This window comes from Quercus suber, unplaced genomic scaffold, assembly GCF_002906115.3.
Source record: "Quercus suber isolate HL8 unplaced genomic scaffold, Cork oak 2.0 scaffold_65, whole genome shotgun sequence".
NCBI classification, from domain to species: domain Eukaryota; kingdom Viridiplantae; phylum Streptophyta; class Magnoliopsida; order Fagales; family Fagaceae; genus Quercus; species Quercus suber.
In genome coordinates, this window is record NW_027069530.1 from 83217 (window position 1) to 105095 (window position 21879).

Consider the following 21879-nt stretch of genomic DNA (forward strand, 5'->3'; position numbering starts at 1 on the left):
ATTGTTTATATTTTGCCTAACCTTGGCTAAAACCAAAAGCTAATGTTATGTAGCATAGTAGAATTTCACTATGACATGCTTGAAAATACTAGATAATTTTGCTTTAAATTCTAATAGGTTGGAATTCATTATTTGATGTTAATCCTTCCATCAACAAATGAGTAAAGCTATTTTAAACTTCAATTTTCTTCTTATCATTACCCTTCTAACCAAGGAAGATTTTCTCCACATCCAATCTAACCCAATACAATCTCAATTACTATTGCATAGCAACAACCAAAATAATAAAAAACACAACCAAGACAAAAATCACAACCAGATCACGAACTCAAACAGAGTTTCACCAATCAATCCCCTCTCAAACTCTCCAAACACCGATCTCAATGCTTGTCTCAATACAAGTAAAATTTGGAATTCGCACAAATTGAAGAGAGAGAGAGAGAGAGGAGAATGCATTGTCGTCTAATCTAAAGGAGAAAGGTGTCTAGATTGGTAAGGGTGAATGTGTTGCTACCACAGTCCTCGTCATCGATTGCTACATTGTCCTCCACACACCACCAAGGATGAGTTCATGAGGGAGATTCTTTCTCTCTCTCCTCCTCCACACACTGCAGTGTTCTCCATACCTCGCACTGCTTGAACCCATAGGTATTGACATTAATAGAGGGACCATAAATCAAAATGACATCCTAGCATTAGAGGAGTGAATCAAAATTTTGAAACGTCAAAGGACAAAATCAATATGACCCCAAATTTTAAGGTTATCTTATGGATTTTAGTATTTTATATTTTATAAATTTAGATGCTTAATTTTGCAGATAATTGATACAAGATTAGTATTTTAGTCTTTTTATATTTTACAAATTTAGATGCTTGATTTTGCAGATAAATATAATTGATACAAGATTAGCATAATCAGAAGGATAACTAGCATGAAATTTTAGTGCATTAAAAGTTTAAAGATACTTGGTATCAAATTATAGTGTAATCAGAATAATACCTACACAAAATTACAATATAGTTAAAATCTAATATTTATTAGACAATTTAAAATTGAAATTTAATTATGATTGAACTTTGACTTTAATATATTATACACGATATATGATAACATTGCTCACACAATTTTTGAAAGAAGGGGTCATTAGAACAAGAGTTTGAGCTTGTCCAATCTAAAACCATAAATAGTTTTTTAGATACATAAAAGTGGATTGAGAATTAAGGTATTGCAATTGATGCGATTACCCTCGTTTCTTTTACAATTTTTTATTTTTTAACTTTTCAACTTTTTACTTCTTTAAATATTTTATTTCTCATTATTATTTAATAATTAAGATTTTTTTTTGAGGGTGATTTAATAATTAAGATTGAAAGTTAATTTTTTTTTTCAACTCTTACACAAGGACAAAGTTTAGCTACAAAATTAGTTGAACATAAGGTTACAACCTTACTTAATAAAATAAACATTACTACATATTTTTAAAATTTAACGGTTGAATTGAATGTTCTTTACGCTCTTAATACACATGCCAAATTTTATGGCAATCGGATATTATTTACTATATGATCTATAAGCTTATATTTTATGCATAATTTTAAACTACAAAAACTTACAATTTAAACAATTTATTGATGACATAACTATTGATATTTAATTTTTTAGAAATTTTAAAGAAAATGTAATCTAATAGTGAATTTGTCAAAATTCACATTCAATAAAAAGATATTAAGTAAGGTTGTTGCTTACTGTTACGACTAATTTTGTAACTAAACTTTGTTTCTCAGACAATCGCATCCAGGAGCTGGGAATGCCACCTGTGACTGTGAGTCACAGCTTCTCTGGCACACCTCACCACTATCCCACAATACAAAACCAAAAATATCAATATTATCTCTATATATATATATATATTTTTTTTTTTGGATACATTATCCCATATATTATAGCTTCAGATATTTATTTATTTATTTATTTTCATAAAGTTAATCAAATCATACCGACCTACCATACTAGCTCTACCAAAAGACACAAACACCCCTATATTTCTCCCAAATTCTCCGCATTTTTATATGCTACGAATCCATCTAGAAAAGGGCATCATTGTCCCATCGACTAGTTTCGTGCCCTAACGAAACAGAATTTGTTTTTACGAGTCCCACACTTAAACTCCAATCGCTGTTTCTTCTTTCGCATGTTCTCTCTCTTTTGAGTATTTTTTTTGGAAGTCTCGTTTTTAGGGTTACGATCTTCTCTCACTTTCTCGCTCTTTCTCGCCAACTCTGTTTGGGCCGCGGGAGATTTCTTTGTTTTTCTGAGGCTGCGAGCTCCGAGTGATTTGCAATGGGAGTTCCGGCTTTCTATAGATGGTTAGCGGAGAAGTATCCGTTGGTGGTGAAGGATGTGGTCGAAGAAGAACCTGTTGAAATCGACGGCATCAAAATTCCGGTCGATACCAGCAAGCCAAACCCTAACGAACTGGAATTCGACAATCTCTATCTCGACATGAACGGGATCATTCACCCTTGTTTCCACCCCGAAGATAGGGTACGATTTCAATGCATAAAATTTCCATTATCTTGCTCTGAATTTTTGGTGCTCTGCAATGTAATTAGGGTTTTGTATGAGCTTTAGGTGCTGTTACATTTGTGTATATTGGTTAATAGAATCTGTTAACACGTATAGCCTCGTGCTCAATGTTTTCGAATTGCATTGCATTTGAGCTTCAGTTATTCTTAGAGTTTATCAATCATGGATTGGTATTTGAAATTGTTGTAGTGATTATTTATTAACTACAATTAGGCTGTAATTGAATCGAAACAGTTTGGGCTCGTTTCGGAAAGCTTTCATTTATTTAGCTAACAAGTCAAACTCATGCCTAAGGCTTGAATTTTTAAACAAGCTAGTCCCAAACATAATAATGCGCTCGAGAGTATGAGGCTTGATTAAAGTATATATAGTATTATATTTTTAATTGTTTAAATGCTTAAAATATGCTTATATAGACTTGAGAATGGATTGCATAAGTATGTAAATAAGTTCATAGGGTGTCAAATTATTATTTGTAATTTATTGATAATATATAGTCCATTTTGTAGTAGTGTTATATATAATTTTTTTAAGAATGGAAAGGTTAGTATATTTTGTTTCTAATAAAAAAAAAAAAAAAATACAAGGTTGGTGAATCTAACATTTATAAGTTCATTAATAAAAATAATTCTATCAATTAACTCAAATTATACAATTTCAACAATAATTTAGTTATTAAATTATTAGCATATATTTGTGAAGGGGCAAATAATTTTAGTCATAGTGTTTGCTATAGAAAAGAATAAGTTAATCAAATAACTCATAAACAAACTCGAGCTTTTTGACCAGAAAATGAACCTAGCTTAAACATATAACCTAGTTTGGTAATGAGCTCAAGCTTGGATTATATTTTGAAATAAAATTAAAAGAATAATCTTGAATTTCTAATACTCGACTTGGTTTGTTTACAACCCTAACTACAATTAAGTGTAACAAATGGGTATTTTTTTTCTTTTAAGTATGTTTAGTTTTTTCTAAGTAAAAACACACACACACACACACACACACACACACGATAATTCAATTGTTTGAACAAATGGGGGAGGGGGATTCGAACCTTGCTTCTATTCATAAAGGAGACTAGAAAACCCTCTGAGCTACGAGGATCTTGGCACTAAGTCTAAACATAGTTGGTTGTGTGTTTATGGAAAATATTCCCTGATGATGTCCTATTATTATTAATTGCCTTGGCTTAATGCGTTGACTAGATAATTGTTCTGTGGTTTGATGCATTCCTGATGCTGTTTTGAAAGATCTATTTTTGGCTTGCTCTTGGGGCAGTCCAGCAGAAATATTAGATTTTTTTTTTTTTTTTTTTTTAATTGAGTAATATAAAGCAAATTCAATGTGTTTGCATTACATGGTATGAAGTGATGGATCCATTTGAAGACATTTTGGCAAAACCTAAGTCTTTCCATGCTAGAGATGTCCTCTAATCAGGTTATATTATCACCATGGGAAAGATATAGGAATTACTCTTTTGAGAGTTTGTTTGTTATCAAACAAGCCTAATGCTATATTGATTCAATAAATGCTAAATTTTGAGGGCTTAAGGGCTTAACGCTCTGATATGCTGTGTACTTTGGAGATTGTGTTCTCAGACTCCATATCCTCATGTTCTTTCAAATTAATTTTTAATAATTATTTGTTTACCATGTTATTTTATTTGTGCAGCCTTCTCCAACAACTTTTGATGAGGTATTTCAGTGTATGTTTGACTACATTGATAGGCTTTTTGGGATGGTGCGGCCTCGAAAGCTGCTATACATGGCTATTGGTGAGTAGTAGGCCAAGTTTATTCATAACATAAGCCTATGAAATACTGTATGTGCTGTGTTTAATACTAATTATCTGGAAATGATTGGTAGATGGTGTTGCCCCAAGGGCTAAAATGAATCAACAACGGTCTAGGCGTTTTAGAGCAGCTAAAGATGCAGCAGATGCGGTATGTGCTTTTGTGTGTGCATGTGAAAGGCTTTTTTTTTTTTTTTGATAAGATGTGAAGGGCTTCTTAAGTATACTGTTTGTCTAAGTCATTTTTTTTTTTTTTTTTTTTGATAAGTATTAGTCATTTGGCCCTTCCTTATTATACAAATTGAATTTATTCACTAGAAGTACTTTTGAAAGAGAATATATATTCCTTCTGAAATTTTCAATAGAAAGCAAATCCATTTGTTTCCTTTTGGCATTTTGAAATCTCACTTAATAGCTGATATCATAAGTATTTTTCTCATTTAAATTTTTTTGTTTGTAACATGTCCTTTAGCATGGAAACTACTTATAGACAGATTATTGATTTAGGCATTGAGAATAGTCAACAGCTCTTCAAAGAATGCATGTGCTAGAATTAATAAGAATGGCATTCAAAATTTTGACTAGGCCATAATCCAATTAAAACTTGCATGCACATTTAGCTCGAACCAAATTTGTGCCTTCAACAATCATTACCTTCATACCAAGAGCGATGATGGGATTTGATGCTAGTTTGTTGTGATAGCAGAAGTTTTGATACCAATTTATTGTGAAAAACATGCAAAACAAAAAAAAAGCCTAGTAACACAAGACACAAAATTTAACGTGGTATGGCAAACTCTATGCTTACATCTTTTTTTATTTTATTTTTTTTTATTTTTTATGATGTGGAACCTCACCAAGGCAGGGCCCTTTCACCTTTGGGGAGTAAACCATGGATACATGTCCTACTCGTCAAAACCATGTATTAGGTAATCCAAGGGAACTCCTAGTGGGGATTGAACCCAAGATGTCTGGGTCTACAACACATCCTAGGCTGCACCTTAACGGGTAGGCAAACTTTATGCTTACATCCGTGGGAACACTTATTAAAAAAAATCCAACATCAATGATAAGGATTGCGACCACATCGGCGAACTCTCATAAACCTCACAATCTAAACTAACCCTAATTCCCAATGCGTCCACGAGTCTTCTCACACTAACACACTAGAAAAACTTTGTCTTTTAACACTCTCTCATACACACTAAAGCTATACCACCAAAACCCTTTACAGTGCTGCCTACATGTAGTGATTTAATACCTATTTTAGGTGGACAAGGAATATTTTTCTTGGTGGATGAGGAACATAACAACACATCTTTGACAAGAAAAACTTTTTTCCACACCATGAAAACTCAAATAAAAAAACTCAAATCCTCTGAACTAATTTCCTCATGGGCTGGACTTACAACTTGTCATTTACTCTTTTGATCAATGGAGAATTCATGTCAATCATTGCCAAGAATTTTTGATCCTAGAAGTTCAAACCTTATTTATTAATTTATTTTTATCCCAAGATATTCCTTTTCCTTCATTCTATGTGTAAGTTCTTTATGTGTTCTCCCCGGGCAGGTGGGAACTCTTTATTAAGAAGAGGAAAAATCTCAAAAAAGAAAACAAAAGTTTTCTAACTATTTATATTGATGCTGTTCTTCTGTAGGCAGCTGAAGAAGCACGGCTAAGGGAAGAGTTTGAGAAAGAGGGCAGAAAGCTTCCTCCTAAACAGGAGTCACAAATTTGTGATTCTAATGTTATTACACCTGGAACTGAATTTATGGCTGTTCTATCGATTGCACTACAGTACTATGTTCATCTCAGGTTGAACAATGACCCTGGTTGGGAAAATGTTAAGGTATTTTCCTTGCCAATCTCCGTTATCACCTTCTAATTTGCTTACTTTGTGGTTAGACTGTGGTACTCGTATGTATGTGCTACAATGGTCAAGGAGTGTGCTAACTGTACCTTTTTGTGTGTGGCAAGGTCATCATCTCTGATGCCAATGTTCCTGGTGAAGGGGAACACAAGATTATGTCATATATTCGTCTTCAAAGAAACCTTCCTGGTTATGACCCAAATACACGTCATTGCCTGTATGGTTTGGTATACTTCTTCCTTGTGCACCTATAGTAGAGAAATTGGCTCTTTCTAAATTTTTTGGCATTTGATTGATACACCTGTGCCTCAGCTGTTTTAGACTAACATTGGCTTCTCTATTAATTGATGCCACATGACAGGATGCAGATTTGATTATGTTGGCTTTGGCTACCCATGAAATTCATTTTTCAATCCTTCGAGAGGTTGGCATACACAATTTACTTGCAACATTTATCTTAATTAGAATGGGTAAATTATCTTATTGAAGAAAAGAGAGATCGGTGGAATCTTATTTTTCCTGGAAGCATTCTATTCTTCTCTTTACTTGTTTGTATTCTTTTGCAAATGCTTATTCATTAGTATGAATGGGTATTATATGTATTAATGTTTGCAATACTTGTGATATAATGTGGTCTTATCAACATGTTTAGCAAAAGTTGGTGCTCCTTCTAAATGGTCCGTTTTCCATTTCAGGTTGTATTTACTCCCGGGCAACAAGACAAATGCTTCCTATGTGGTCAGATGGGTCATTTTGCATCAGATTGTGAAGGGAAGGCAAAAAGAAAGGCTGGGGAGTTTGATGAGAAAGGTGACAGTGCTGTTGTGGCCAAAAAACCATTCCAGGTTGGATTTCATTCTTTGGAATTCCTTGGTGGTAAAGACAATTTTGTGTAGCCAATATTGTATCTTTTTTGGTTCTTATTTATATATCCCTATCTTTACCTTCCTGGCAGTTTCTCCACATTTGGACTCTTCGAGAGTATTTGGAGCATGAGATGACAATTCCCAACTGTCCATTCAAGATTGATTTTGAATGCATTGTGGATGATTTTATTTTCATGTGTTTCTTTGTTGGCAATGATTTCTTACCCCACATGCCCACTTTGGAGATTCGTGAGGTTTGTTAAACAATCAATTTCTTTTGGAGTAGATTACTTCTGAAACACGATTGCTTTGGTATAGCGATATTTTAAAGTATCATAATCATAATTTTTTCATGTTTTAAACGCCCTCCTCCAAGAAGGAAAGCTTAAAAGTAGATGTTTGGTAATATAAAGAAGATGGCAATGTATGGATATAGTTTAGGTGGCATTTGGAGAAGTTGTAATTGGCCAAGTTTTTTTTTTTTTTGGGGATTTGTTAATTGTTTAATTGCCTATGCTGATGTCAATGCTGTTGATTACATGAATATATTGGAGTTCGTGGGTAAATTTCTGTTGGCTACTTGAGTAGTGCAATTATCTTGAGTTTAGACTTGGTTGAGATTTGAATTTAGGTTTTTGGTACAACATGCGCAGGCTTTTCTTTAATAGGAATATGTCTGTCATTTCTAGGTGGTTAAAATGTTTGTTGAAAATGATAAACATTATGTGTTTACAAATTACAAAACTAACTGTGCTGTTTATAATCTACGAATACAAAATTGCTTGTTACTTATAAAAAAAAAACCCACTATTAGAAACTAACATCATTCTGGTCTGTATCATCAGCAGTTGTACATTACATTTAATTATAAATTTATTAGCATCTACTCAATGAGCTCTAGCTCAAATGCCACTTCCTCCCCTTATAAGAGTAAGGTGGAGGGTAAGGTCATAGGTTCAAGACTCATCTGGTGTGTACCTTACCAATAAAGAAAATCAGCACCTATGTTTCTAACATATACACAAACGAATTTTGGGGAGTAAATGCTTGCTATGTATATTTAGTTTATTAATAGAGTACTAATCAGACTTGTAATCATTCAAATGTTATATGACATTTTGGCTTTGATAATTTAACCTTTTGAAGTAAAGGTAGTTATGCACCAAAAGAAGGAAGGCAAGAATGAAAGATTTTCGTTTGTAAATGTGGTAGATAGAAATTTTGATGTAGAAATTTTTTATTGATTCTATTGTTATTTTAAACATAAACTTCATCACTAGAGATTATTGAATGATGATGTAGCATATTCAATGGCAAGGATGTTCACAAGAGAAATTTGTATACCATGTGATTGATAATCAACTATTATTATGGCATTTTCATTAGTATCTCACATTAAAATATATAAATTGGTGTTCTTTAGGCATTTGTATTTTCCATTATTATGTCATTTTCATTATTGCAAATCACAAGAAGATAATGTAAATTTTGCAACTTGCAAGCTAGCTGTGATTTGAATTTCCTTTTTGACTTTTCTTCAATTTACCCAATGAAATCCTCTACCCTCTTAATTTTCTAGGGTGCTATTAACTTGCTTCTAGCTATATACAAGAAGGAATTGAGGGCAATGGGTGGGTATTTGACCAATGGAAGCAAGGTATTTTTATTAATTTCTGGAGTGTTGTCGCTTCTAGAATTTGTCTCAGTTGCCCAGTTGCTTTTTCTTTTTAATCTTCTTTAGGGGTTATGTATCATTCTTGACTTGTTTTATTTCACAGCCAAATTTGAGCAGGGTGGAGCATTTTATTCAAGCTGTTGGATCTTTTGAAGATAAGATATTTCAGAAGAGAGCTCGATTACATCAGGTTTGCTCTGTTCTTAGATTGACATGGTTCTCTTCAACATAATAAATAATAATGTCATTGATGAGGGTTGAAATAATTATAGAGATGGTCCCATTTATCATCTGCAGCTTGCTCAAGACACCCCTCACTCTTCTTGCTGTCACTTTTAAAAATTATTTTGTTATGTACCACGGTGTTATTTTCAGTTTCATGTGCATATGTGGGGGAAATAATAAAGAGAACCAGAATTAAGCAGTCAATGGATTCTCGAACCTTTTAAGTAATATTTGACTGTCAAGAAGTCAGCTGCAGTTTTCTAATATCTGTATTTCAACTTACCAAAGTTTTCTACCTTGGTGGCCTTGCAAAGTGTTGAAACTTCTGTAAAATCTTTTTCAAAGGTGGTAGGGGGAGTGCTTATCAAAAAAGGTGGTAGGGTAAGTGCTTATCAAAAAAGGTGGTAGGGAAAGTGGTAGTCCAATGACCAATGCTGAAATCCTGTTTTTATTCTGCTTGCATATGGGAGGAATCTTTAGAATATCTGGATGGGTAGTGTAAGGAAGTTATGGGGAAAATGGAGAAATAATTTTTTAAATTACATAATTGGAGGATTTCGATCATGGGAGCAATTTTCATGTCATCTTTACTTTCTATGATTTTTCTTTATTGGTAAGTTAAAAACTATCCCAATGGGTCTTGAATCCATGACACCACCCTCCCCTTAAATCTTATAAGGGAAGGAGGTGCTAGTTGAGTTAGATCTCCTTGACTCTAGGCTTTTAGAGTCTGGTCAACTGGGAGCCAAAAGGGGTAGACGGTTTAAAGCAACATGAGTAGAAGTAATGAAGAATGATATAACAAATGGAGACTAAAGAGGGTATGACCTTAGGTAGGATAGAATGGCTGAAAAGATACATGTGATTGATCCAAATTATTTTTTTTTAAAAAGCCACGGGATTAAGGTTTAGTTTGGAGAGCCAAGAGTCTTGTAGCTCAATGGGGTTGCCTGCTCTGTTATGAGGAGGACCAAGGTTTGAATCCCTCCACCTATTGTTGTAACTAGTGAATTATTTAAATAAGTTTTAGTGGGGAGAGAGAGAGAGAGAGAGAGAGTAATTCAATACCAATCAAGTTGCTAGAAAATTCTAGACTGCAGATTTGTTTAGGAATTAAAATATGGTTTTATGAGTTATTTGGTAGAGAAAGCATGTTGGGTCATAGGGTTTTGATAGAGGAAGGACTTGATTTGTAAGAAAGACAGAAGATAGAAGCTTGTAGTATTCAGGGGCTGTATACTCATTAATCGCATGAGAAAGTGAAGAAGGAAAGAGATTAGAAAGAAGAAAGATCAAACTCGGGTACACACGCCTTTTACAACCAATACTCAATTATATTATTTAACTCCTTCCATTCTTTGAGAACATTTGGTACAAGGACTCTTTCTTGTACTGGTAGCATATTACTCCAAATTTGAGTAGTAAATTAAAACCTAATAAACTAATTTAAACTTACTTGTATGTCAATAAACATAAGATACATGGATTCTTTTAGAAAAATTCTGGACTCAGCTAAACTACCAAAGTACCCTTTGATTTGTTGGAGTTGCAGTAAATACAGTCCTGCCTGGAATACAAAACCAACTATAACTTGTAATATCTTTTTGTTAAAAACTATAACTTGTAATATAAATAGCCCAAATTAATGAGAGAGAGAGAGAGAGAGAGAGAGAGAGAGAGAGAGAGAGAGTAATTCAATACCAATCAAGTTGCTAGAAAATTCTAGACTGCAGATTTGTTTAGGAATTAAAATATGGTTTTATGAGTTATTTGGTAGAGAAAGCATGTTGGGTCATAGGGTTTTGATAGAGGAAGGACTTGATTTGTAAGAAAGACAGAAGATAGAAGCTTGTAGTATTCAGGGGCTGTATACTCATTAATCACATGAGAAAGTGAAGAAGGAAAGAGATTAGAAAGAAGAAAGATCAAACTCGGGTACACATGCCTTTTACAACCAATACTCAATTATATTATTTAACTCCTTCCATTCTTTGAGAATATTTGGCACAAGGACTCTTTCTTGTACTGGTAGCATATTACTCCAAATTTGAGTAGTAAATTAAAACCTAGTAAACTAATTTAAACTTACTTGTATGTCAATAAACATAAGATACATGGATTCTTTTAGAAAAATTCTGGACTCAGCTAAACTACCAAAGTACCCTTTGATTTGTTGGAGTTGCAGTAAATACAGTCCTGCCTGGAATACAAAACCAACTATAACTTGTAATATCTTTTTGTTAAAAACTATAACTTGTAATATAAATAGCCCAAATTAAGTCCACTGTAGCCCTAAAATATTTGTAACTAGACCTTTAAAACCATACAACTGTGCTTCAATTGGATAAAATAAATCTTGAATGGACAAAATTCTGAAGTAGAAAAAAATTAGTCTCACATAACTGCATCGGGTGATCATCAGTATCTCAGGTTTTGTATTATTGTTCATACTACTTGCAGTTAAAAGTAGTGATTTTCTACGCTTATAGTTTGTCTGAATATTATCAGATCCAGCATTATGTAATGCGGCTGTCATTGGTTGTTGCTATATGTTATTCCTGTAAACTTAAATCATGATAATCTTTTATTCTGTATTCCTTTTTCAGCGGCAGTCTGAAAGAATAAAGCGTGACAAGGCACAGGCCAAGAGAAGAGATGACGTCGAGCCTCAAGTTCAACCTGAGTCTCTAGTGCCAGTTGCTCGGTTCCATGGTTCTCGTCTTGCTTCTGGTCCTTCACCTTCACCTTTTCAACAACCTGGCTTTAATCACCGTTCAGAGGGCTCAATGTCCGTTAGAAAAGATTACCCACTTGGACAAGCCACATCAGGATTGTCAGGGCTTGAAATTAAAAGCAAACAGTCTCGGCCCCATAAAGTTGCACGTTACTCTTCAGGGGCTTCTATTGGTGCTGCTATTGTTGAAGCTGAAAATAACCTTGAAACAGATGTACGTTTTCCTGCTTCAGGCGAGGCTCTTTAATGTAATTCTGACTCCATCACCCTTTCTTTAGGACTTTCTGTGGGCTTGGGTATGAGCCTTGTTGGCGTGGAGTTATGATTGCATCTATTTTCTATCATTGTTTATTTGTAATCTTTGTTGTTATTATATGATGTTAAAGTGATGCTCATTAAGCCATCATCTCTTTGTTTTTGGTTTCCAGGTAAATGAAAACAAAGAAGAATTAAAAGTAAAGCTTAAGGAGATACTTCGTGAGAAGTCTGATGCTTTTAACTCAAAAAATCCAGAAGAAGACAAGGTTTGATGACAGTTTACCTCTGCATATTGATTAGTTTTAAATGTTTGTTACCAATAAGCTCTAGCTGAGATGGTCCTTCTCCCATGAGAAAAGGTGGAGGATGAGGACATCATACAAGGCTTAATTAGCTATTACTTTTTGTGTTGTTACCAATATTCTGTTGTTTAATTAGGTCAAATTGGGATCACCGGGGTGGAAAGAAAGATATTATGAGGAAAAGTTTTCTGCAAGAACGCCTGAGGAGCTTGAAGCAATACGAAGAGATGTGGTAAGTAAAATGAGTTCAAATATATTGGTACTTGTATTTGGTAGATAACTGTAGGTTTATATTGGCTTCTCTATTGGGTAGGTCTTGAGCTACACAGAAGGCTTATGTTGGGTTATGCACTATTATTACGAAGGGGTTTGTTCTTGGCAGTGGTTAGTTTTTTTTTTTCTCTTGTTCTTCAAAGTAATGTACTTAAATTTTAAGGTTTTGTGTTTGGTTAGTTTTTTTTTTCGATCTTTTCTTATTTTGCATTTCCCAAAGTTTGTTGTGGTGCATTTCTCCCTCTTTCCCCAATTTCTTGCATGCACCTGCTAGTGTAAATTATTAAAATTAGTGGTTGCAGTTTCCCATTCATCAATTTTCGGTGATTTTGTTAATCACTTGCACTTTTTCCCGGCTTCTGACTTATCTCTCCTCTTCCCCCCCAAACCAAAAATTAAAAATTAAAAAAAATTGCTTCGTGTGAGGTATTGTTTTGGGATTGGAAAGGGTGAAGAGAAAGAAGGGGTGGGGGAACTTATTCAATAACTTACATAGCTCCTCTATTTTTTGAGGAAGGGTAGTTGGTCTGTGTAAGTTTTGAAATGACATACACATCTTGAGGTAGAGGATGGAAAACTTCTCAGTTAAGAAAAGGGGATGGAGAACTTATGAGAGAAAATGGTGGGCTGATTGTCATTTTCCTCTTTTCAGTAGGGAAGAAATCTCAGCAGAAATAAAGAGGGTTGGCGGAGTATTTTTTATTCTGGGCCCACAAACTTTTATCATTTTGAGAGAAAACAGAGGAGAAAGCTTCCTGACATAGGACAAATTGGGGCATGTCTAGGTCTGCATGTATTGGGTTTAGGGTTAGTAGATTTTTTGGATCTTGGGTTTGGAATTGTTGGAGAAAGGGTAATAGGTTTGTGTTAAGAATTAAAAGGTGGTTTGATGAGTTAGAAGAAAGTACATGGGCTTTTAGGTTTTTGGAAGACAAATGAAAGGGCTTTTATTTGGGCTTGTAAGGAAGAAGTAGAAGAGAGAATTATATGGTGTTTAGTGGTTGTGTGGCTGAGGTCATGAAGTTTGATAACGGAATCCTGTTTTGGGATGTAAGTTTCTTTAGGGGTGTGCATGCTCGGGAACTAGAGGCACTAGCCAGTTTCATGGAGGTTAGTGTGGCTGAGGTTATGAAGTTTGATTACGGAATCCTGTTTTGGGATGTAAGTTTCTTTAGGGGTGTGCATGCTTGGGAACTAGAGGCACTGGCCAGTTTCATGGTTACCATATATGGTGCATTGGTTAGAGGGCTTGGTGAGGATAAGATGTGCTGAAAATTTGTTAGAGAGAAGGGCTTCACGGTTAGGGATTATTACAATCTCTTAGTGGGCTCTAATGACTATTGCTTTCCCTGGAAAAGCATTTGGAAGCAGAAGATTCCTTCTTGAGTAGCTTTCTTTGTTTGGATTGTTGCTTTAAGGAAATGTTTAACAATTGACAATTTATGAAGAAGGAAGGTTTGAATATTAGACCGGTGCTACATGTGCAAGTGTAATGGAGAATCGGTTGATCATCTTTTTCTTCATTGTCTGGTTGCAATGGATATGTGGGCTATAGTGTTCGGGTTGTTTGGAGTGAGCTAGGTTATGCCACAATTTGTAGTGGGGCTTCTAGCATGTTGGCAAGGCAGTTTTGGCCGTCATCGAAATGGGTATATATGGCTTATGGTTCTCCATTGCTTATTGTGGTGCCTTTGGAGGGAGAGAAATAGTTGGTGCTTTGAAGATAAGGAGAGATCCATATTCGGACTTGAAGCTATTTTTCTTTAGAACTTTAATGGATTGGTTGGCTGCATTGCGGAACCAATCCTTTTCATCCTTTCTTGATTTCTTAGATTCTTGTAATTTTTGTTCTTGATTGTTTGACCCCTTGTATACTCCCTGTGTACTAGGGTGTTCCATTTTTTTGAGATCAATAAACTTTTACTTATCAAAAAATGGTGTTTAGTGGTTGTGTGAACGGTATCTGTGAACAGTACCATATGGAAGAGAATAAGAAAAGACATAAGAGAAAGGGTGAAAACAACACACGATACCTGTGGGGGATAAAAGGATCAAGCCCAAATTAACGGGCCGAACACCCACGAGAGAACTGTTTCACATCCGAAGAGAAGGATGAGTAGAATGCAAGGTCCAGATTGGAGCGGAATCCTCTGGGCAGAGGGTCATTGCTTTCCGAGGAGGATGTCTCCAGTCCGAGGAGGACATCTTCTGTCCGAGAAGGAAGTTTTACCCTGGTATGATAGCGGAGACTATAAAAAAAAAAAAAAACTTTAACTTAAAGATAATAAAAGATAAGATATATAGGATCTCCTATAAAATTCCAGACTCAAGTAAACAACTAAAATACACTTAATTTGCTGGGATTGCTGAAACTACAAATTCACCCCTAATTGCAAAATTGGCCACAACTTAATAAGCAAAAATTTGTTAACTTTAAAACGACTACATTTATTTCAATTGAATTTCACTTGTGCTCCATAAAATTAGGCTTGAATCAGGGTTCGTAAAAGCGCCAGAAGATACGAAGCACACATTCTTAAAAAAAAGAAGTCATAAATTTGAAAATAATTATTAATGGGCAACACAACAATCTAGTGATAAAAAAAATCATATAAATTGAATTAAAACATTATATAAAATTCATAAACATTTATGTAAGCTCCTCCTTTTGCAATTTTTGTGTAAAATTGCAAGTCAAGTCATTTTTATTTTTGGATTAGCTAGATGTGAGTACTTCTGTCTATATCCTTTCTTGAATCTCCTCCTACCATAATGTGCTATGACTAATTACTAATATTAGTTAATAATTTAATCACTTAATAAGTCCTTGTTTTCCTCTCTGGGGGTGGGTCCAAAGGGCCCTGCCTTGGCGAGGTTCCACGGCATCAAGTTTTAATCACTTAATAAGTACAAGAAAATAAGAATTTGTCAATATAGTATCAATGGTGGATTTTGGTACCAAATGTGTTTAATCGCACACCATAAATTGGATTTTATGTACCAAATCAATGGTTTATATCAATAGTGTTAAGATCCTAGGGCTATGCTTTAGTTTAGTTTAGTTTAGATTTTTTTTTTTTTTGAAAAATATAAAAAAGCATTCCTTTGAATGCACCTCGTGAGGCGAAAAGTACTGGAGCTTTGCTCTGGTCGCACTTTTACCAACATAGTCTTGAATAGATGAATTTGCGAAATAGTAACAAATTAATCCTCCATGCATCATAACTTCCCCTTCTAGGAAATGAAGGCCAATTTTCGATTCTGTCCCATGCCTCTCTAATGAGTTTATAAGGAATGATTTCAACTCATTCAAATCATTATTTTTTATGTAAAATAGATGGCTAGAGAAAATAAATTAATATTTTAAATGTGATATGTTTATGTGGCCAATCCAATCTAATCTGTCGAGGATCCATAGCCAACCCCTAGTTTTATTTTATTTTTGATAAGTAATATTACTTCATTGAATAAAGAAAACAATATAGGAAACCAAAGCACACAGGCAGTGTACTAAGGAATCAGAAAAAAACAGCAAAAACTATAAAGCAAAGAAAGTACAACTTTCACAAATCTTTCAAAGAATTAAAAGTAAAAACACCCGAAGCGTTTGTTCACGTTGGCAAAGTTTGGAGAAAAAACTTCATATCATGAATTGATCTCTCACATCCTTCAAAAGTATGAGCATTCCTCCCCTGCCTAAATGCCTCACATAATACAATGAGGAATCATACTCCAAATCACCAAAGACTTATATTTATGCGACCGGCTAGCTAGAAGATTCACAACATGGCATGGCATAAACCAGTGAACCACAAATAAAGAAAATATGATATTCCACAACTCTCTAGCTACATGGCAATGTAACAACATATGATCAATGGACTCCCCATCCTTGCACATGCATCACCATTCCAACACAAATTTTGGTACCAAGGCTTTGTTGTTGTTGATACGTTCACTTTTATATGGTGTTATCATAAATAACTTAGCTAATTACAATTTTCCTTATATAATAAGGGAAAGATTACTTCTTATGTAATAAGTGTGTAATTGTAATAAGGTAAAGAAGTAAATTCATACAAACTATTTTTTTCATCCTCCCAACTAAACTATAAAAAGTTATATTGACTTTCTATCCTCTCTACCATACAAGTACGAAGGAAAACAAGAAATATTCTTACTTCCATTTTCCACCCTTCTCATATTGTCCTTCCTCCCAACCAAACAGATCCCAAGTCTTTTTACAGCTGCAGGACCCTTTCTTCTTTTCTGGTTTCAATGATTTTTCTGGTCAATTTGTTATTTCGATTCAATATATGTCCACATCTTCAGATCATTAGCCTGTCTATTGCACATGAAGTAGTCTATTTTTTAGTAAGTTTATCTTTACCTATAAAAAAAAAAAAAACATTTTTGGATCATTACTGTGACACTGAAGCATATTTATTGTAGGTTTTATCCTTATCATTATGCACCCTTTGCTTCTGATCTCAAGGATCTCAGTGATCTGAATATAAGCTTTGAGCTTGGTACTCCCTTCAAACCGTTCAATCAGCTTTTGGGAGTATTCCCTGCTGCAAGGTTTAGTAGCCACTATTTATTTCTTCTCATTTTCATTTTTTTATAAAATATTCCATCTACTAAAGAACTAATTATGATCCACTTGCATTTGTCAAAAAAAAATTGATCCACTTGCAGTTCCCATGCACTTCCTGAGTATTACAGGAAGTTGATGACTGATCCAAATTCACCTATTATTGACTTTTACCCAGCTGGTATGCTTTTTTCCTAATGGAGGCCTGAAACTTGTTTCTCTTTGAATTTATGTAGTAAAATTTGCTTACCCTTAACCTTTATTTTTTTTTGGTCAGATTTTGAAGTGGATATGAATGGCAAACGATTTGCCTGGCAGGTGGGGTTTATGTTTTGGTCTCTATTTCTGTATCTTAGACATCATGATGATATAGGCAGCAACCACTATATATATATATATATATATATATATGTTTTAACACCTCTACTTGCGTTTTTTAAGGGCATCGCAAAATTGCCATTTATTGATGAAGCTCGCCTTCTTGCAGAGGTCCAGAAAATTGAACATACGTTGACGGTATGCTGTTTGTCATTAACTAGCTTGATATTCTGCACTTACTAGATTGTCTTTGTTATCTCGTCTTTTTTTACATTTCTTTGCTAGATACGACACCTTTTTTATATTGAGTTCTACAATTTCTTTTACAGGAGGAGGAGGTACGGAGAAACAGCATGATGTTTGACATGCTTTTCGTGAAATCATCTCATCCTCTCTCTGTATGCATAAGTATTCTTGATGAGAAGTGTAAACGGTTAACAGACAAAGAACGGGTTGAGGTCAAGGAGAGAATCGAGCCTGAGAAAAGGTTTGTTTGTAGTTGTTTTCAAATGTTGTTATTTTTTTTTTCTTTTCCTTTTCAAGATTCAAGGAATGAATGAACTTATGCATTCTATGTGAGGATTCTTCTAATCTGACACTTAATGCACATTTTGTATGCTAAATTTGATTCACACTTATTATATGCCTGACATTTAATGAATAATATTTATTGTGTCCTACATTTTGATGCCATTCTGGTTCAAGTTTCCCAAGTATGTAGAATTAGTAAGATAATTAAGATGTTCTCTTAAGAAAAAAAATGGGGAGAAAAGATCTAGCAATGACTTTTTGGGAGGTCATCTTTTTTATTTATTTATTGTTATTATTATCTTTTATTTTTTATTTTCATGCCAATTTTTAATGTTTGCTTTTGGTAGGCCTTTGTTTTGCTTGTTCTTTTAAGTTTATTATTTTTTCCTTCAAGATTTGTGACAAGTTATTACCAATTTTCTGCCTTATAAATGTTTATCGTTTATAAATACATTTGGCATCTGGTTGTGACCATCTTTCTTCTGTTCTATAGAATCTTATGTTTCTAGGTTAAATTTGTACTTCATACTGATTACAGAATAATCTTACTGTGCCTGGTCTTGAGTTTGTTCTGCAATATTCCATGCTATTATAATAAGGTGGACTCTATCTTATAAATCAGTATGTTCTTACATCTAACTGAAAGTAATGGTACCAGTGACTCAAGATTTTGCTCTGCTTAGCCATAATATGACCTGCATAGCTTTTGCTACAGCTTTTCACATTGACCTCTCTTGTCTTCTTCCTTTTTTTTTTTTTTTTTGTTAAACTTTTGGTAATTTATTTAGAGTGAATGATTCCTGAGTTAAGGAATCCCTGCTCCCTTGGCCTCTTAGGGGGGTAAAAAAAGATATGAGTTTGTTTACCTTGTACAGATAAATTTGTCACCTTGGTGGTGTTAGCATCCTTTTCTGACTATTTTAAACTAAAGTTCTGGCATTAATTGATTATTGTGATTTTATTTCATTTTATATCATCATAAGAGTTATTTAGTCTAGTCACAAGTCTGTTTGTGTCCTTGGCTGTTTTGCTGCTTGTTTCTTGATTTATGATGGAAATATTTGAAGTGCCTTGTCAGCTGTTTGCTTTAGCTTGTAGGTCATGTGGATTTTTTCCATGCTCACTTAAAATTAAGTTTATGGTTGGACTATTTTCTGATTTTATTTAGGTCTAAATGCAGTGGTGGGATGAATGGTTATTTATCCCCATGTGGCGGAGAACCTCGACCACCTATTTTCAGGTCTCCTGTCACAGGAATGGAAGATGTTATTGACAACCAAGTCATGTAAGTTTTCGAGACTGTTGTTCAATTGAATGAACCATACATCTAGCACCTGTTCTCCTCACTTCGCATTTCTTCTTCACTCCCTCTTTTTCAGATGTGCTATATACAGACTCCCAGATATGCATGAACATATCACTCAACCGCCTGTGGGGGTTAAATTCCCAAAGAAGGTATGTAGTTACCACTTATTAGTGAGGTCTTGTTGCTTGTCAAAGTTTTGCTCCTTTAGTGTTTTATTTCTCTTTTCCTGAATTTGGTATGGGAGTATCTAATTTTGGTGTGGAGAGTATCTAATTCTGGTATATAATCCCATTTCAGTAAATAATTTGAATAAAATGAAGTCCTAAATAATGAATTTTTGAGTTATTCAAATAATAAACAACCATGTTATTGTTCTCTCAGAGTTGTAACTTATTGTACATTATTCTTGTTATTCCATACATATTGCTAGTAAAATGGAAGGTAGTGATGTTGGTTTGAGGTAATTATTTTGTTTCTATGCCCTTTCAACTACTGATCAAGGACATTCAGTAAGTGGATGCAAAATTCAAACGTTTTGGTTATACGTGTCTTACCCTTTGAGTTTCTTGATGTTTTCAGTGTATGAGCATCCACAGCCTACAAGTGTGCTCGCTACCATTCAAGCCTTGATCGTATTGTTTAGATATGATCTTAGGATAATGTTTTCAATCAACCATATTTACAGTTTGTGTCTATACATATATATGTTCCTTAAAACGGTTATCACATCCAACACGTATCTCATTCATTGATTCTTATTATTTCTACTTTTTGATATTTTAGATTCTAATATAACAATTTAAATAAAAGCTGGTATTTTTGATGGCCAAGTGTGGTGTGGGGTGGCTTTTTAAGCGTGGTGGTTTTTCTGTGTTTTACATCAACTCACATGAAGTTCCTTGTCTTACAGATTGTGAATTTGGGTGATTTAAAACCTGAACCTGTTTTGTGGCATGAAGATTCTGGAAGGAAGCCGTGGGAGAATGGAAGGTATGCCTTGATTGTAAATCATTTTCATTGAAATGCCTATGCATAACCTTTAAACCTATGGGAAATTCCTTGTTTCCGTGTCTTCAGATGCAAATATCTTTTATCAGTATATTTGACCATTGTGGATTTCACTTGCTTTTCAGGCAAGCCCCCTCAGGAGCCATTTCTGGTCAACATCTTGGGGAAGCAGCTCATCGACTGGTTGTTAATAGCTTACAAGTGAAAGCAGATCGAAATGGTTATGGCAATCGGATGCATGCCCCACCACACTCTTACCCCGTGCCTGCATATAGACCGCAGTTGCCCTCCTACCAAAATAATCAAATGCCGCCACCAAGAGCAGGTCACCATCCTCGAGGCCCCCCTCAATATTCAAATTCCATCGGTCAGGGTTACCATGATGATGGGTATAAACCACCATTTGTTTCATCAGCACCCCGCCATCCAAACAATAGGCCTCAACCTCAAAATTATGAAAGAAATAACCGATCAGTTACCCACAATAGTGGAGAGCATTCCAGGAATATATACTACCCCCCATCAGGAGGTGGCCAGATTGCTGTACCCATGTTTGCTGGAATACCGTTGGCACATACTCCAAATGGAGTCCGTGCTCATTCTTACCAAGCTGGTTACAACAGTTTTCAGAACTACCAACCACCTGGAGCTTCTAGTCAGCAGCACTGGCCAAATGGTGCTCCAACAGCCAACCATAGCTTCCCCAGGGGATACAGTCGTCCTCAACAATCAGGTAACCAATACTCTGTATTAGACAAAAGAGGAAATAAGAGGCCACAACCTCCACCGCCTGGGTATGGGCGCAAGTAAGAATTGATTGCTGCTTGTCACCCCATCCTGGCCTTGACAATAAAAATGTTGTACAATAGTCAGTTCTTTCATTTGGGTTGTATCATGAAATTATTTTTCATTTATCTAGGAGGCTTAATCTTGGTTAGGATTCTTCATATGTTTTTTGTATTTATTGTATTCTCAAAAGGAAAAAAATCTCAATGAATTACGCTGGAGTATACGTGTATTCTTGTATCGTAGAATAATATCACCATTGAGGTTAAGGTTCCATTGTTTGCACCACCTTTCTTTTTTATTGAGAGTGCTTTGTGTCTATCTGTGCCACTCTTAGCTGGGCAGAATGATTAGTAATTTAGACTTTAGAATTAGAGGCGTTGGACAATATTGGTTGGACGATGTGATCCTTTTTTTCCTGCGGGGTTATCGTGATTCGTAGATGACAAATTCATGTTATTGCTGAAAACGACTCGTGAAAGCTATCGTGCCGAATAAATGGCAATGGCAAATTTACTTTATGATATTAATCTTGTACTAACGCAACTGCCAATTTGAGTAAATACCAGGACTGGAGAAACAAAAATGTGATCCCCAAAAAGAAAGCTCGGAAACATCGTGATCCTTGTAGCAGAAGAAACCAAATTCTGAATAACGCTTTTCGTTAGTGCACAACTTGCTGTAAATGCTAGACTCGTAGACGCTATAGCCAACTAAGAACTAGGGTGAGACAAGTGGGAGAGGGATAT

The 21879-nt window shown here is 34.8% G+C and overlaps 1 protein-coding gene across 2 annotated transcripts; it reads left to right on the forward strand.

Annotated features, from left to right (window-relative positions):
- The first annotated feature begins 2150 nt into the window (after window positions 1-2150).
- On the forward strand, window positions 2151-21418 carry LOC112003911 (5'-3' exoribonuclease 3). 2 transcript variants are annotated; one of them, XM_065772812.1, is made up of 23 exons: window positions 2151-2545; window positions 4262-4364; window positions 4456-4532; window positions 6042-6233; window positions 6362-6481; window positions 6616-6678; window positions 6950-7099; window positions 7210-7374; window positions 8700-8777; window positions 8899-8985; window positions 11627-11968; window positions 12183-12278; window positions 12451-12546; window positions 12628-12698; window positions 17040-17168; window positions 17286-17362; window positions 17459-17499; window positions 17623-17697; window positions 17829-17986; window positions 19199-19315; window positions 19410-19485; window positions 20247-20326; window positions 20470-21418. In XM_065772812.1, exons 1-23 carry the CDS (start codon window positions 2342-2344, stop codon window positions 21152-21154), a joined length of 3282 nt encoding a protein of 1093 aa, XP_065628884.1. In that variant the 5' UTR covers window positions 2151-2341; the 3' UTR covers window positions 21155-21418. The 2 variants fall into 2 exon arrangements, with proteins under 2 accessions (XP_065628884.1, XP_065628885.1); XM_065772813.1 differs by having other exon boundaries at window positions 2152-2545; window positions 19211-19315.
- Window positions 21419-21879: the final 461 nt, after the last annotated feature.

Bases quoted from the DNA above. Each gene is read 5' to 3' on its own strand.
- LOC112003911 (XM_065772812.1), top strand. From the start codon at position 2,342: ATGGGAGTTCCGGCTTTCTATAGATGGTTAGCGGAGAAGTATCCGTTG. The intron at 4,365-4,455 runs GTGAGTAGTAGG...AATGATTGGTAG, and splicing joins GCTGCTATACATGGCTATTG to ATGGTGTTGCCCCAAGGGCT. The intron at 4,533-6,041 runs GTATGTGCTTTT...GTTCTTCTGTAG, and splicing joins CTAAAGATGCAGCAGATGCG to GCAGCTGAAGAAGCACGGCT.